The sequence below is a fragment of the Cupressus sempervirens genome, chromosome 5 (genome assembly GCF_028749045.1).
Source record: "Cupressus sempervirens isolate cs-2001-9-10 chromosome 5, ASM2874904v1, whole genome shotgun sequence".
In the NCBI taxonomy this organism is placed as follows: Eukaryota; Viridiplantae; Streptophyta; class Pinopsida; order Cupressales; family Cupressaceae; genus Cupressus; species Cupressus sempervirens.
Genome location: NC_143122.1, coordinates 390,862,231 through 390,876,607, shown reverse-complemented (window position 1 = coordinate 390,876,607; position 14,377 = coordinate 390,862,231). Strand labels below are relative to the sequence as shown.

The 14,377-nt window shown below is 32.3% G+C and overlaps 1 protein-coding gene across 3 annotated transcripts in view; it reads left to right on the top strand.

The window, feature by feature from the left end:
- Nucleotides 1-14,377, top strand: part of LOC149556441 (WD-40 repeat family protein / beige-like protein) — a 161,453-nt gene that overhangs the window by 130,336 nt on the left and 16,740 nt on the right. For all 3 annotated transcript variants that reach the window (XM_089830752.1, XM_089830749.1, XM_089830750.1), the window contains 6 exons: nt 6,478-6,547; nt 6,703-6,786; nt 6,892-6,948; nt 7,086-7,154; nt 7,268-7,354; nt 7,443-7,559. In XM_089830752.1, the coding sequence (XP_089686878.1) occupies nt 6,478-6,547; nt 6,703-6,786; nt 6,892-6,948; nt 7,086-7,154; nt 7,268-7,354; nt 7,443-7,559 (484 nt within the window). The remainder of the gene's footprint in view (nt 1-6,477; nt 6,548-6,702; nt 6,787-6,891; nt 6,949-7,085; nt 7,155-7,267; nt 7,355-7,442; nt 7,560-14,377) is intronic.

Genomic DNA, 14,377 nt, shown 5'->3' with positions numbered 1-14,377 from the left:
CAAAGTTCAAAATTAAAGGGGACAAGACAATGATTAAGTCACCTAAGGAGGCCTTGATTGTAGAAGAAGTGTCATCACTAGAAGAAATATAAGTGTAAGCTAGTAAGGGTGAGCTGTAGGTAGATTCCATTCCAAAGGCATCTCATTATGAAGACACAAAGGTGACGCTATTCCTGAATCAGTGATAGTATTTGATAAGCCTCCTATGTCTCCTCTTGACACCGATGTTGATTCATTCTCTACAGTCTATTTTCCTTCAGTGAATACAACCATTATGCCTATTTCCTTGGTTGTTCTTCCTTTGATCCTTGAGGAGCAATATGACAATGTGATGAATGTCTTAAAAACATATTCTACATTCCCCAATTTATCAGATGGCTCCATGATACTTCTTGATAGTCTAGTTGCATGTTTTGATTAGTTCATGGCTGAAACTATCCAAAGCAATCAAGTGCTTGTAGCCATTCACATTGAGGCACCACCCATTGTGATGACTATTGAACCTTCCATTGCTTACTTTCATAAGCTTTTGAGCATTTAGTTTGTGTCTTTTGGAGACTTTGTGGTGCAAAAGAAACATGTTAATAAAGTGGCCTCAAATACTTAAAGGCTGAAAGATTTTGTGCTTTACGCTTCCAGACTTTGGGCGTTACCATGTACTCAAGTTGTTAATTTATCATTTGGGAAATGTGTAGAAGACTTTGGTTTTCTGCAACTGCTCCACACTAGAAAGTAGATTGGTATCTTTTGTGGTGTTCTTATGTCAACTTAGAAGCTATCGATATTATTGCAGCAACAAAGTCCTTTTTGTATAAAGTTTAGTGTTGTTCAGAAAATATTGAGAAATCATTCTTGAAAAAGAGGAATAGATTGTGAGAGCAACCCTTTTTACAATTACAAATTAAGTCATTGTTGGAGCCACCTATGATAAGAAGGGAGCCTCCCTTGATGTTGAGAGGAAAGAGTAATATCAAATGACGATTAAAATTACAATTTTGTAAGTTGTATTCACAGTAGCTTACAAAATTTTTAGCCAACAAATAGCAAGGTAGCTGTATTCATTTGCACAAAAAGTTAAGCCTTAGAAGGCCATTTGTTGGAAAATAATCATGTAATAAGCCCACAAGGCAATCCAAGATAGCAATTGAAGCTTTCCCTGTAAATATAACAGCTTACCTTGATAGCTACATTGGTTGAATTTGAAATTTTCACATCAAACATTTGGAATAATGCTATGAATAATGGAATAAGTTCTTGATGCTCTTGGTAAATTATGTGGTAGATTATGATCTCTTCAAATTTTAAATATAAAACTGATACATAACGAGTACTTTTGCTGTTCAATATTTAAACAAGTTTATCTGATGTTTTAAAAGTCATTGACCATTTTTTTAGGATCTCAATCTCAAACACTTATAGCCTCAAGAGGCAATTTTGTTGCAGTAGAAGAAAGGGTAAACTGATATTATATAAATTTTTGAGAATTTGTTTAAAGCATCCTAGAATGCATCCAGAAATATTCACCAACAATTTCAAACCTAAGATTGAAGTGATCCATACAAATTTATATGTCAACTGCTATAAATACGTAAAGTCGATGAGATAAAGCATGTGAAACAAATTACTTACACTTAATAGGCGACAAAAGAATAACGTTAAAGGGTGAGGCGAAGTCGTGACCAGTACTATAGTATGGTGAATGGCTTGAGATAAGAGCATATGGTATTCTATTTTTGGAGGTTGTTGAGTATATCTTGCAAGAAAGGAAGAGGAAACTACCTAACAAGGCACAATATCTATGAACAAAAAATTTGTTTCTGGTTTACAATGTATATGAAATTCTTGGTATGTAGTAACATTTCACACTCGTATCTTCTATTTTACTAATGTGAATAGGTACTCTACAATTATATTGGAATATAATGGCATGAACTTGTTAATAGGAATTCTTATTTCTATCTTTTTGATGTTGAGATACAATCACATATCAACTAAAGTTTTTTTTCTTATGCGGACAGACATGGCAGTATAATAATGATAGGCATGAAGATAATAAACTAGTCTTAAATTATGGCCTTATTGCTGTACTATTGGATCTCATAAGAGAAGCTAATGTTAAAATTGAAACTATTCATGATTCCATTTGTTGTGGCCACTAAGGGCCCTCCCCCTTTTTTTGGTGTGATGATCGATATATTGGAGAAGCAGATGATCAACTAGGATTACTTCTTGATCCTGATGATTCAAATCACGTCTTGATCTTGATCATTTATCATTATGAAGCATCAACTTTTGAGGCCAATAATTACTTCTCAATGAATCTTCACCATTTGGAATTTCAGAAAAAGCCAAATGCCATTTGAAGAAGCCTTGCTTCTAGAATGAAGAGCTTGGAAATGCCCCAACCTAAAGGGTCTGTGTGATATCAACATGGATCAACTAAGTGGCCCTGTCACTATCAATTGGTAAGGGGCATCTGTCTGTCATTCTAGTCAATATCAAGAGGATCTAATGAAGATGTCCTTGGAAGTAACTGAGTAATCCTTACAAAAAAAGTAGTGGAATGTCTCATAGCATATAAGTTTAAATAGATCTTTGAGAAAGATAAAATTGCAGTGATGCAAACTTGGTAGTAAGATTTGGATCTTTGATTTCATGCAGTGCAGCTGTTGCCCTAGCTGACTATTGTATTTGACAATGTAGACTATTCTTGGAGCTAACTAGATGTTGGGACATTGTTTGACTTTTCTACAATTCTCAACACTAATTTGTCTAGTTACTGTTTGTATACTTGCAATTATCTTAATAGAATATTCAATAGAATATATGCTTTGAAACATTTGGTCTAAAATTTAGATATTTCGAGTGCTAATAATATCCATATAATTGGGTAGGGTACTTAAAGTGGTAATTGGCTTCATCAAAAACATGGATACAGATACGATATCGGATATAAACATAACCTTTCTTCAAGATCACTATTATGGAGGATATGTATGCATACAAGATTTATAAAAAACATAGATATGTTTAACAAAATCTTCCAAGTTATTAGAGGAGATTTTCATTGCTTCAAAAGCAACATAGATACAATTACCATACAAATAATTATAAATTGATTCAACAATGTTTAATATGCAAAATAAATATTTAAATCTAAATTAAAATAAAGTAAAATGTTAAAAGAAAGAGATACAAATATATTAAAAGATTAAAAAATTAATTTATAGCTCCATATAGTTTCGAGATAGGGGGATGGGTGGATCAAGGACATAAGTTTGGGGATGATTGGGGGAGAAGAGGAATGGGTGAGGGGGAGGGGTGGTGGTACAATCTTACATATTACTGGAGAAATTAGTGTAAGGAATTATTATAAGCATTGTAAATGAAACTTTGGCGCAATATGTAAAGTTTTAACGAAAGTCTAATATTAAAATAGGATAACAATTGTAGTGAAATTTGAACAATAACAATGGTGGGCAGAGCTCTTAAGCATTGAAAGAAGACAAATAATAAGATTTGCAAATTAAATTTTGACATACTAAGTGAAGTTTAAACCAGTAAAAATTATGACAATGATTAAATTATGTAATAATTATGGGTGGAGATTTGAGGTCAAGGGGTAGTGGCTCTTGTGGAGATTCGGGGTAGAGCCCTTATTGAGATCAAGGGGCAGCTCCTATTGCATGGATATGAGGTAGAGCCCCTAGTGGGGTCAAGGGGCAGTGCCCCTTTTGGGGAATCTTGGGACAAAATCCCTAGTGTGGTCAAGGGGCAACAATTCTCATAGCATCTAGAGGTATCTTGAATACCATTTTTACAAATTTCTCACCCTTAGTTGTTTTCAGTTGGAGGTTCTAATTAGAGGCCACGAGAGATTGCTAGACATCCTTGGGATGGTAAGGGGACTTTTGGGATGTCTTGACATCCCTAATGTCTTTGTGGCATTCCAACAATGGTGGCGGTGAAATGGGGCGACATTCCCCCTAGTCTCCACATCCTAGAAACCTATCCGTACAGGAAATGTGGGCATTTTTGGGGGACACCCCCATGGAACAAGGATATACATATAAAGAACAAAATAAACACTAATATTCTAAAAATTATTATTATTTTTTTAAAAGATCGGCAATAGGCCAAAGCCTAGATTAATTATTAGTTGTTGAGATTAATTATTAATACATGTTAAGTTCGAATAGACTCAAACCCAAGACCTCCTAGATGAGAGGCTCACATGTTATTGTTGTGTTATAGGCTCTTGCCTTTTATTTTTAATTTTTATATCTTAGTGGAAAAATGCAAAATGAGTAGAATGATATATGTTCTGAAGGCTGCATTTGAGCACTTGGTCCAGATAAGGAAATTCTCAAAATTTTGGTTCGTTTTTATTGATTTGCATTATTTTGGACGATGCTTAGGGTTTACAACTTAGGGGCAATGTCTTTTTTGGCTCATTGGAGACTATCTTCTTTTTGAAGCTCAAAATGTTATAGACATTATTACCATCCTTCATGCTTATATGGATTGGATATGGCTTTTATAGTATTTACTATTATTTCTTACACTCTTAAACTTTAATTTTGTATTTAATTACTCTTCTCAGTAATACAAACTTTGGCTTTGGCCTTTTATTGATAACAAAAAGAATGATAATAAAATAAGTAAATATAAATTAAAATAATAGAAAGTGTAAATATTTTTTTTAATAGATAATATGAAGCGTAAATATTAATAATATAGTAAATAATATAAAATTAAATATTGCTTAATAAATTTTATTTATATTTGTAAAATACATTTAAACTTTTTCAAAATCTCCAACATTTAAGCAACATAAAATTTATATTAAATATAAATATAAAATTATAAACAATTAATTATCTAGAATGCCAAATTTTTTGAAGACTTGCATTCGAGGAAGACTTGAAAAAAGGGGGTTGTTTAAATTAAAAAATTTCCATTTGACTTACTCATTTGTTGGAGGCTCTGTTTATATAAAAAATGAATGATTAAAGTTTTTCTATATTATGTTTAGGAAGATTCTCACTAGAAATTTTAAAATCAAATCACATGGTATTGGACATGGTTTGAAAATAATTTTTTTGGGCACATGTAGGTGTTGTATGTCACATGTTTCCACACCATATGGTACTTATTACAAGTATAGGGACATGTGTACCCTGAGAGGGGTGGGGCCATATCCAATTGCTCTAGGCTTTCATCCCCCATCAATGGAAGGGTAGCATAAATGAATATAAAAGATACCTTGAAAGAGAACCACTTCATCCAATTTTGTTTTGGCCATCTAAAAATTTGGTTGGAATATATTTATTTGTTCATAATTTATGAAGTAGTTCTTTTGGTGAGAGGCATTCTACAATAGCGACAAGGGTTGGAGCATAATGGCATGAGCATGATTTAAAAAGGTCTAATCTTTCACTTTAAATATGACACACTTTTACATGTCAAAGTTTTAATATTTAATAATAAATAATATTAGATTCAAATATAAATATATCAAATAAAACTTCAAAAATTATTTCAAGTTCTTAGAAGATAAATAAGTTAAAAAATTGCTACATCTTTCTAATTTGCCGTGGTTGAAGGAAAAAAAGAAGGGTGAGAAAAAATAGTTAAAATACTTAGTACTGTTATAAGTAAAATGATAGATATAGTTAACTTAGGTCTTTACTGTATTTATCTTTTATTTTATTGCAATTACAAGTAGCTAAATATGTAATTTGTTGTGTTCTCATTTCAAATTTTCTAAAACATAAGATTTTTTTTTAGCTTAAAATAAAGTAAATACAAATATTGTGTTTTTGAGAAATTAAAATATTGAGTAGAAGCAAAGGGTTGCATTTCAATTAATTAAACACGGTGAGGGTGAAGATGACGATATGTCAATTGATTATGCCTTTCACCAAGGTTTAAACACTTGGGGGCATCATATATAAGGGATGAGGCTGGGATTGTGCCTTGTGCAACTTTGGTGGAATAGATACCCTGTAGTCATTGACTCCCAGTGCAGGAGGTATCAGTGTATATTCGACCTCCCCTATTGTGTAGCTAAAATAATTTATTAAAATTGTATAAAAAAAATCTTAAATACATTTATCTAATATATATTAGTAGATATTAAAATTGCTCATAAAATATATCCTAAGTACATGTATCTAAACACTCCAAACATCAAGAATCTCATTCATCATCTTTTAGATAGACTTATTTAATATATCCTTACTTTTAGATAATTTGATATAGATTGATGAATAACATGTTGGAATCTTAGAAGCAACAACTTTCAAGGAAATGTTTTTTTTATAATTGTGGTATTTGTTTTTTTAGCATTTTTGAATTACGTGGAGGTTATCTATTTTGTTTTAGTCTAAGATCATTTTTTATTCTTGATTTCTACCAAATTTTGCATTTGCTCTACATGTGGCTGGAAATATGTGTCCCTATATTTATTTGCAGGTACCTTCTGAGGAGAAGTGCATTAGAACTATTCATGATTGATCGATCAAACTTCTTTTTCAACTTTGGGGTTAGTTTCATTTCCATATTTCCCATTGTTGTTCAATTTATTTGTCCTCCTTTTGCACAAACTACGGCATGTGCATGTGACTGTAATTCAAAAGGGCAACTTCCTATATTTCTTTGATTCTAATTATAATTATAAGCATTTTTTTACATTTGCAGAGTATAGAAGTCCGTAAAAATGTCTACAAAGCCATTGTTCGGGCTCAGCCTCCAAATCTTAATAACATCTATTCAGGCACACAGGTCTGTTGGTTAGAGCTCTGTGCTCCTAGTTTTTTTGTATTTTTGGTTGGAAGTGTAAAGTTGGATATATTGCTGATACCTGATAGTGTAATCTCTTTACTATAGAAGCCAGAACTACTTTTAAAGAGGATGCAGCTCATGGAACGATGGGCACGCTGGGAGGTGAGAACTGTTTATGGAACATAAATTATATACTACTTACAACTTTCTTCCAACATTTTCTCATTGTGACTACACGCCTAGAATCTAATTTTTATTCGGGCATATGACAAATTAGTTACGGTATTTTTTTGTTGCAGATAAGTAATTTTGAATATTTAATGCTTCTCAACACTCTGGCTGGAAGAAGCTATAATGATATCACCCAGGTTTGTTTTCTAGATAATTAAATGTTCAAGATTCTCTATAGATTGGAAGTTTGTGAGAATCATACTTTTATTTACCATTAATTCATTGCTAACATGGTGTTTATTTTTTCAAGTATCCTGTATTTCCATGGGTTCTTGTGGACTACACATCGGATAGCTTAGATTTCAGGGACCCTTCTATCTACAGGGATCTTTCTAAGGTACAGTTTCAGATTGTGTCTGCTTTATGCATAAAAATTTCCTTGAATTTATGTCATGGACTCTTATTGAAAATTATGTTTTATGAAGCCTGTTGGAGCTTTGAATACTGAGCGACTGGAGAAGATCCTTGAGAGATACAATACTTTTGATGATCCTATTATTCCGAAGTTTCATTATGGATCACATTATTCAAGTGCTGGAACGGTTTGTTAACTTCCTTGCATGTTCATTAAAAGCTTTTATGTGCTTCTAGAGCCGAGTGTACTCTTTTGTGCAAGATTTATTACAACTTGCTTAGACATTTTTTCAGTAAAATAACTGGCTTTAATAATTTTTTTAGAATTTGAAGGACTTGAAACTGTATGGAACATTTAAGCAAAGAGAAAAAAGAAGAGTTTTTACTGATTAAGATTGCCTTTGTCTAGAATGAACAAAATCATACATCATAGCTGATAATAAACATGAGATCTAAAGCAAGAAAATGTGTGTAATCCAAATTAAAGAAGCAAAAAGATTTTGGGGAAAAAATGGCATACCAAAAGTACAATATTTTTCAAATGATTAAGGATTTAATTTATAAAAAGATGGATTTTAAAATGGTTGAAGGCACAAAAGAATAAAAAGAGAGATAGAGAACAAATAGAATCGAGGGTTTGCCCATGAGTTGTGGATTCTAAATGATTGAATAATAACTAGATGCTAATAGTTTTCAAAGTTTCAATTACAAGTCACTTTGAACAAAGTCAACCTACAAACTGAGTACAATGTTCCAAAGAATCAGACATAGCCAATTGTAAATGAATTAATCTTCTATCAGACTGTATATTTCTTTTAATTTTAATCACAGGTTACTAACAAGTTTGCACTTTTACTTGCAGGTATAAGAGCAGATGTACCTTATAAATGCAGAGTAATATGTTCAATCTTTAATACTTTCAGTATATGTGATTTGTCCTGTATGTAAGAGCCCAATCTGCTGTGATGTAGACATCTGGTTCTCGATCTGCAATCTGTTAATGTCTGAATCTCGATCTTTAATATATATTAATCTCTGAATCTCAATCTGCAATATATATTAATCTCCAAAGACTGAGAATGCAATACAGACAAGATATAAGTCAGATGGTATAGAATGATTATGAGCAATATGATAATGTCGATCTGTTGTTGAAGGTATTGAGCATTTATTAATTTCGATGTCAATTCAACAATCATTGGTGCACATATATATAGATTCCAATGGACGCCTTCCAAGATAGGTCACGATCCTTCAATATCAATAGTCACGAGTTTCCAATTTGATTAGTTAGTATTAACTAATTAATCTGATCTTCTACAGGATCAGATTAGTTAGTTAGTACTTATAAATTTGTGATTGATATGTTATTTATAAAGAGACATATTGGATTGATCAAGACCATCATATTTTTGGTATTGAATGTAAATATATATGTACAGGTTTCATCTTAGTTTGATATGAAGTGCTTGATCAGATTTAAGATATATATAATCAGACTGAGATTATATATGTATGTGATTGTATGTAAAACATACATGCACATACATGTACAATCTGTAGTCTCTGACTGACACTATTTAATAATACTCCCTCTTAGCAATGGAAGACAACTAAGTATGAATTTTAGATATCACCTTACTTGTGATATCAAGGAGTATAATGAACATCAAGTCACATGATATTGAACATATTACTTTGCATTTATAAGGTACATCTGCTCTTATACCTGCAAGTAAAAGTGCAAACTTGTTAGTAACCTGTGATTAAAATTAAAAGAAATACAGAGTTTGATAGAAGATTAATTCATTTACATGGTATCAGAGCCAGGTTAAAACAAACCAAAATTAAACTTGAGTATTCAGACTGCATACCTTTAACATATCATATTCATATTTTAAAATGACAAGTGCAATAAGACTCGAGGATTGCCTTGAGGAGCAAATATCTTCACAGCATGGAAACTAAGAATAATGATGGTATTGGAAGCTAAGAATAATGATGGTATTAGATGAAAGCAAAGTAGACTCATTTGTTAAAAACAAAAGTACTGAGCCTGAGAATGAACTGGAAAAATCTCAATGGATTGAGGAAAATAAAAGGGCTGTGAAATTAATGGTGGATTTTTTAAGAAGCCACATTGTGCCTATTTTAGCAAAATAGACAACTGCATATCTCATGCTCAAATCCTTAGAAAATACATTTGAGATAAACAATACTGGAAGAAATCTTGCACTAAAAACACAACTGAATCATATAAGCATGAACAAAGGTGAATCTGTAAATGCTTACTTTATGAGAATTATAGAATTAAGAGATCAATTGTCTAATGTTGGATATGAAATAGACAGTAAGGAATTATCTCTAACAGCACTAGGTGGCCTTTCAAGTTCATGGGAACCATTCAAACAAGGTATTCGTGCAAGATCAAAACTCCCTAAACTAGACCGATTGAGATCTGATTGTCTACAAGAAGAAGCTAGACTATTACCAAAAGGAATCAGACAAAAAGCCTTAGATGAAGACATACAAGTTCTTAATACAAATACTAAGAAGAAAGGAAAGAAGAAGAACTTATAAAGAAAGAAGAGTTTTCATGGGAAAGGAAAATATAAAAAAGATACTTCATAAGTTCAATGTTTTAGATGTGACCAATATGGGCACTATGCCGTAAACTGTCCTGACAGGACAAAGAAACAAGCATTTGATGCCCACGTTGGAAAAGTAAACTCACAAGAAGAATCTGAAAATTTTCTATTTTATTCAGCACTCTCAAATCAAGCATCAAACAAATCAAGCACCTAGGTAATTGATAGTGGATCATCCAGACATATTACAGGATTCCAAGAAAATATGAAAACTATGATAGAAGATTAATTCATTTACACCAATGACTCTTGATGTAACAAAGAATGGTACATTAGAGGTCTGCATATCCTGATAATGAAGTTCTTGGGTCTGAAACTCTTCTGAGTTGTTCAATTGGATCACCATCAGAGTTGCGATCTTAAGCAGATCATTATCATCACCATCATTAAGGACATCATTGTTTGCAACACATTCGTAATCCAAATGGATCTTGTTAACATCAATTGGTCAGTGATGATTCATATAGAAATTAACTGACAGGTGTCATTTTAATCCTAATGCATGTTGGAATTCATAACATATTATATAAGGAGTAGGTGTAGTTTTTTGAAATGTGTCAAACTAGGGAATGTTTTCTAAGGATTCAACTATGCATTTTTTTGAGTCTATCTCATTACATTGTTGAACCATGATAAAATAACGCATTTTGTATGGCTGTTTGGAATTTATGATGAACGAATGCTAATATCTTGGCACTTTTAGTGGTGAGCTTCCTTTCAATTATGAAGTGATGTGTTTGTGATGAGGGCATAACTTGAGACAAAATGAACACAACAGAAAAGAGAAATTTACATTATTTAAAATGAGAATCTACTACATGCATTACAGCAAAAACAGACCCAACTGCATGCCCTATGGGCTACAATATTATCAGATTCTTGGAGAAAAAACTCTTTTCACAGTACCTTCTCTGAACTCCCCCCAAAAATTACCTTTACACCTCAAGGATGGGTTTTAAGTAGCCTATCTTAGGTTTAGGGTTAGGAATATAATTTACGTTTTGACATTTGGCGGTCAGCGCCAAAAGAGAGGTTCTAGAATTCAAATTAGAAGTCGGTGCAAAAATAGAACGTTCCAAAAAAGTAGTCCAACTTTCAGGAGGCATAACTTTTGATCTAGGACTTCAATTGATGAACTGTTTACATTTCCGGGAAACTCTTTGAGTACTTTATAGCCCAATGGCCATTTTTCGGGTCTATTTAGTGCCTTAAATCTTGCTCCAAAGCATTTCTAGGAGGTCCCCGAACAACTTAAAGTTGCAGTAACTGTCAAACCGTCAAACCTTTTGGCCTGATTCTTTTTCTGGAGTGCTTGAAATTTCAGTTACAACCTTCCTCCAACTTACACCCTCTAATTCTTCATAATTATGGCTCTATAAGAAAATAGCCCATTTTCTGCATTTGCACATATCCTGAGGTGTGTCAAAATACTAACCCATAAAAGTCACAATGGAAATCTGAGAGTTGGAATCTCTATTTTGCTCAATGTGTATTCGAAAATGTAAACACATAAAATAGAAACTAACACTAAACATATTTTTACCACCACCTCCCCCCCCCCCCCCCCCCACACACACACACACACACAATAGAAATCACACTATCATATTTAAAAAGTTACAAATTTCAAAAACCTAAAAATATATAAGTTAAATAGTAAAATATTAAAAAAAGTGTCGGATTGAAGGGATCTTGTTTTTGTATTGATTAAGTGAAGAGTGATAAATTTTCTTTTTGTGAAGCTTGATTTTATCAAGCAAGATTTTCTAAGATACACAGTGAAGAGTTGTGACTCCCTCAACATAAGATATAAAAAGGGCGGAGAGTTCTTTTGAATGGGGATGGAGGAATTCCAGAAATAAGAGAGGAGCATAGAAATTAAAGAAGGATTAATAGAAGAAGAAAGGAATGGCAAGAAAATAAGGAAAATACTCATTCAAAGGGCAGCAATGATCAAGGGTTGTAATTATGAAGGGTTGTGACTCTTCGAAAGGGTGGTAATTATGAAGGGTTGTGACTATTTTAAAGACAGATCATTATGGAGAAGTGCGGGTGTCCCTCACATTGGAGGATATAAAGGGGAGAAGGTTAATTAGAGGACCCCTGAGGGATATCAATTTTGGGAATACCATATCATTCTTAAAAGGCAAAAAATGAAAAGTGGTGACTCAATCCTTATATAAGGTGGTCCCTTCCACCAATAAAGTACAAAGGAGGATTCATTCTAAGCATTGATGGGGTACATTGTGCTGTGAATTAAAGGATAAATAATTATTACTCAATCAACAATTAGTGCTCATTAGAGGGCAGATTAGAGTATAAGACATAAGCAGATCATCCAACAATTAATATATTCAGCAGTCTCTTGCATCATCAAGGATATCATCATTAGTCAACTTCTTCCTATAGTATCATAGCATAATCGTACCTCATATCCGCTTGGCTATGATTGTTGTATAGTCAATGGTAATTACGTCAGTTAATATGGAGTCATTAGGGATGATCGTGTGCATCCAAAATGTCATTTTTTACAAACTCAGCATGAATGGAGTTGGCTTGTGTGATAAAGGCCACAATCAGAGTATGCATAGTGTGTGAGAAGCCATTGAAGAACAATAGACACCCATATAAAAGTTTTGTGTTCACCTATGGAAGAACAATGATTATATGAAAATTGTTTCATAGAGGTCTTTAGCTTGAGGATCTTGATAACCAAGCTTCTGAGAATGTTGACGATAACTGTGCCTGTTTTGCCCTACATATTTTATGATCAATTAATTTTGTAAAGGATACAATCTTCGTTATTAAAGTTCGTTTACAATATGTTTAATATTATAAGAAGATATATATTTTATTTATATTAATATTTATTAATATTAGTAATAATAGTTGGCTGCATCATAATTACTATGTAATATTATATATAAATAATAATATAATTATAATTTATTATTTATTATTATTTATATAATAGTTGTTTATTAATTTATATTTTGATATTATCATTCTTCATTTTATATAAGATAGGGAATACTGATTTGTCGATAATCTTTATATTATATTATAATTCATTATTAATTAATTTATTTCAATATCTTTATTATTTTTAATTAAATTAAATTATATTTTAATTTTTTATTCACTATTAAATCCTATTGTGACTGGGACATCACATTGAGTCCATGTCGATCTTGGATTTCCAAGTTATATTTTTCATTTGTTAACAAATCTGATTCCTTGTATGATTTGACTTGAATTCCTTCTCCCATGTGGTGAGTTGCATCCTTCCTTGATGTAAAGTCTTCTTTATCTTCGTCTTCCATATGTTGATCTTGGTGCTGCTTTTCTTCACTGTCCATCACCTTCTTTGAACAGTTTGATCTTGATATTGTTTTCCTTAACTCACCATAATCTTCCTTGAACATGTTGATCTTTCATTCTTTGCATTGCCATGTTTTTTCAGTCAATTCTATCCACATCTTTGCACAACTTGAATCTTCATCATGTAAATCAATCCTTGACAGCTTCTTCACTTTTTACTTGTAAGTTGTATTTTTAATGTTATAATTGCATTGCTGAAGTTGTGATCCCCCACTTTTTCCTTCATTCATCATTCCTAAAAAGGAAAATAAAACATTGGATCAAAGTTATGAACAAAAATATAATGCAGGATTAAAGAACATAAGATATTTTCACGATAATCAATTCTTCTAAGTATCTTTGATTTGATCTTGAAATTAATATGGAAATGGATCTTTAGTTTTAGAATTTACTGGATTGTAATCAGGATTGTAGGTCAGGGTTTTGAGCTCTCGACCTTCATGTTTGATTGATGGAATTCCTTGATTGGATTTTGATTTGCGTATTTCCGATTTGATTTTGCACTTTTGGTCCTTTAATTCTTACTTTTACCCTTATCCCTGCTGGAAATTGTTTCAATTCTGATCTAATTTTGTTTCCTGGAAATCACTCTTTATTTTGCTTATATTTGCACCCAGTTCTGGAAATTCATTTTGTTGATGTGGATTCTTTCTTTGAATGGCAGTATCATTCATCCTTGAAGCCAAAGAAGTGTCCATCTCACTGTAGTTAATGTGGGCTTACCCTCTACTTTCATCCTTTTGAACATCCTTATCAGACATTGATCCTTTTTTATCCAACCTAACATTTCTTGTTTTAGAGTGACCCAATTTACAACAACAATGACAAACAATCGAAGAGTCTTTAAAAAAATTCAGCTGCATTCAAACTTTATACTTGGAGGAAAGGGTAACCTAGGAAGGGAGCTTTTGTCTTTATCTATAAGCACACGAAAAAGAGCAAAGATCCAACACGCTTTGAATTTTCTGACAGATCAG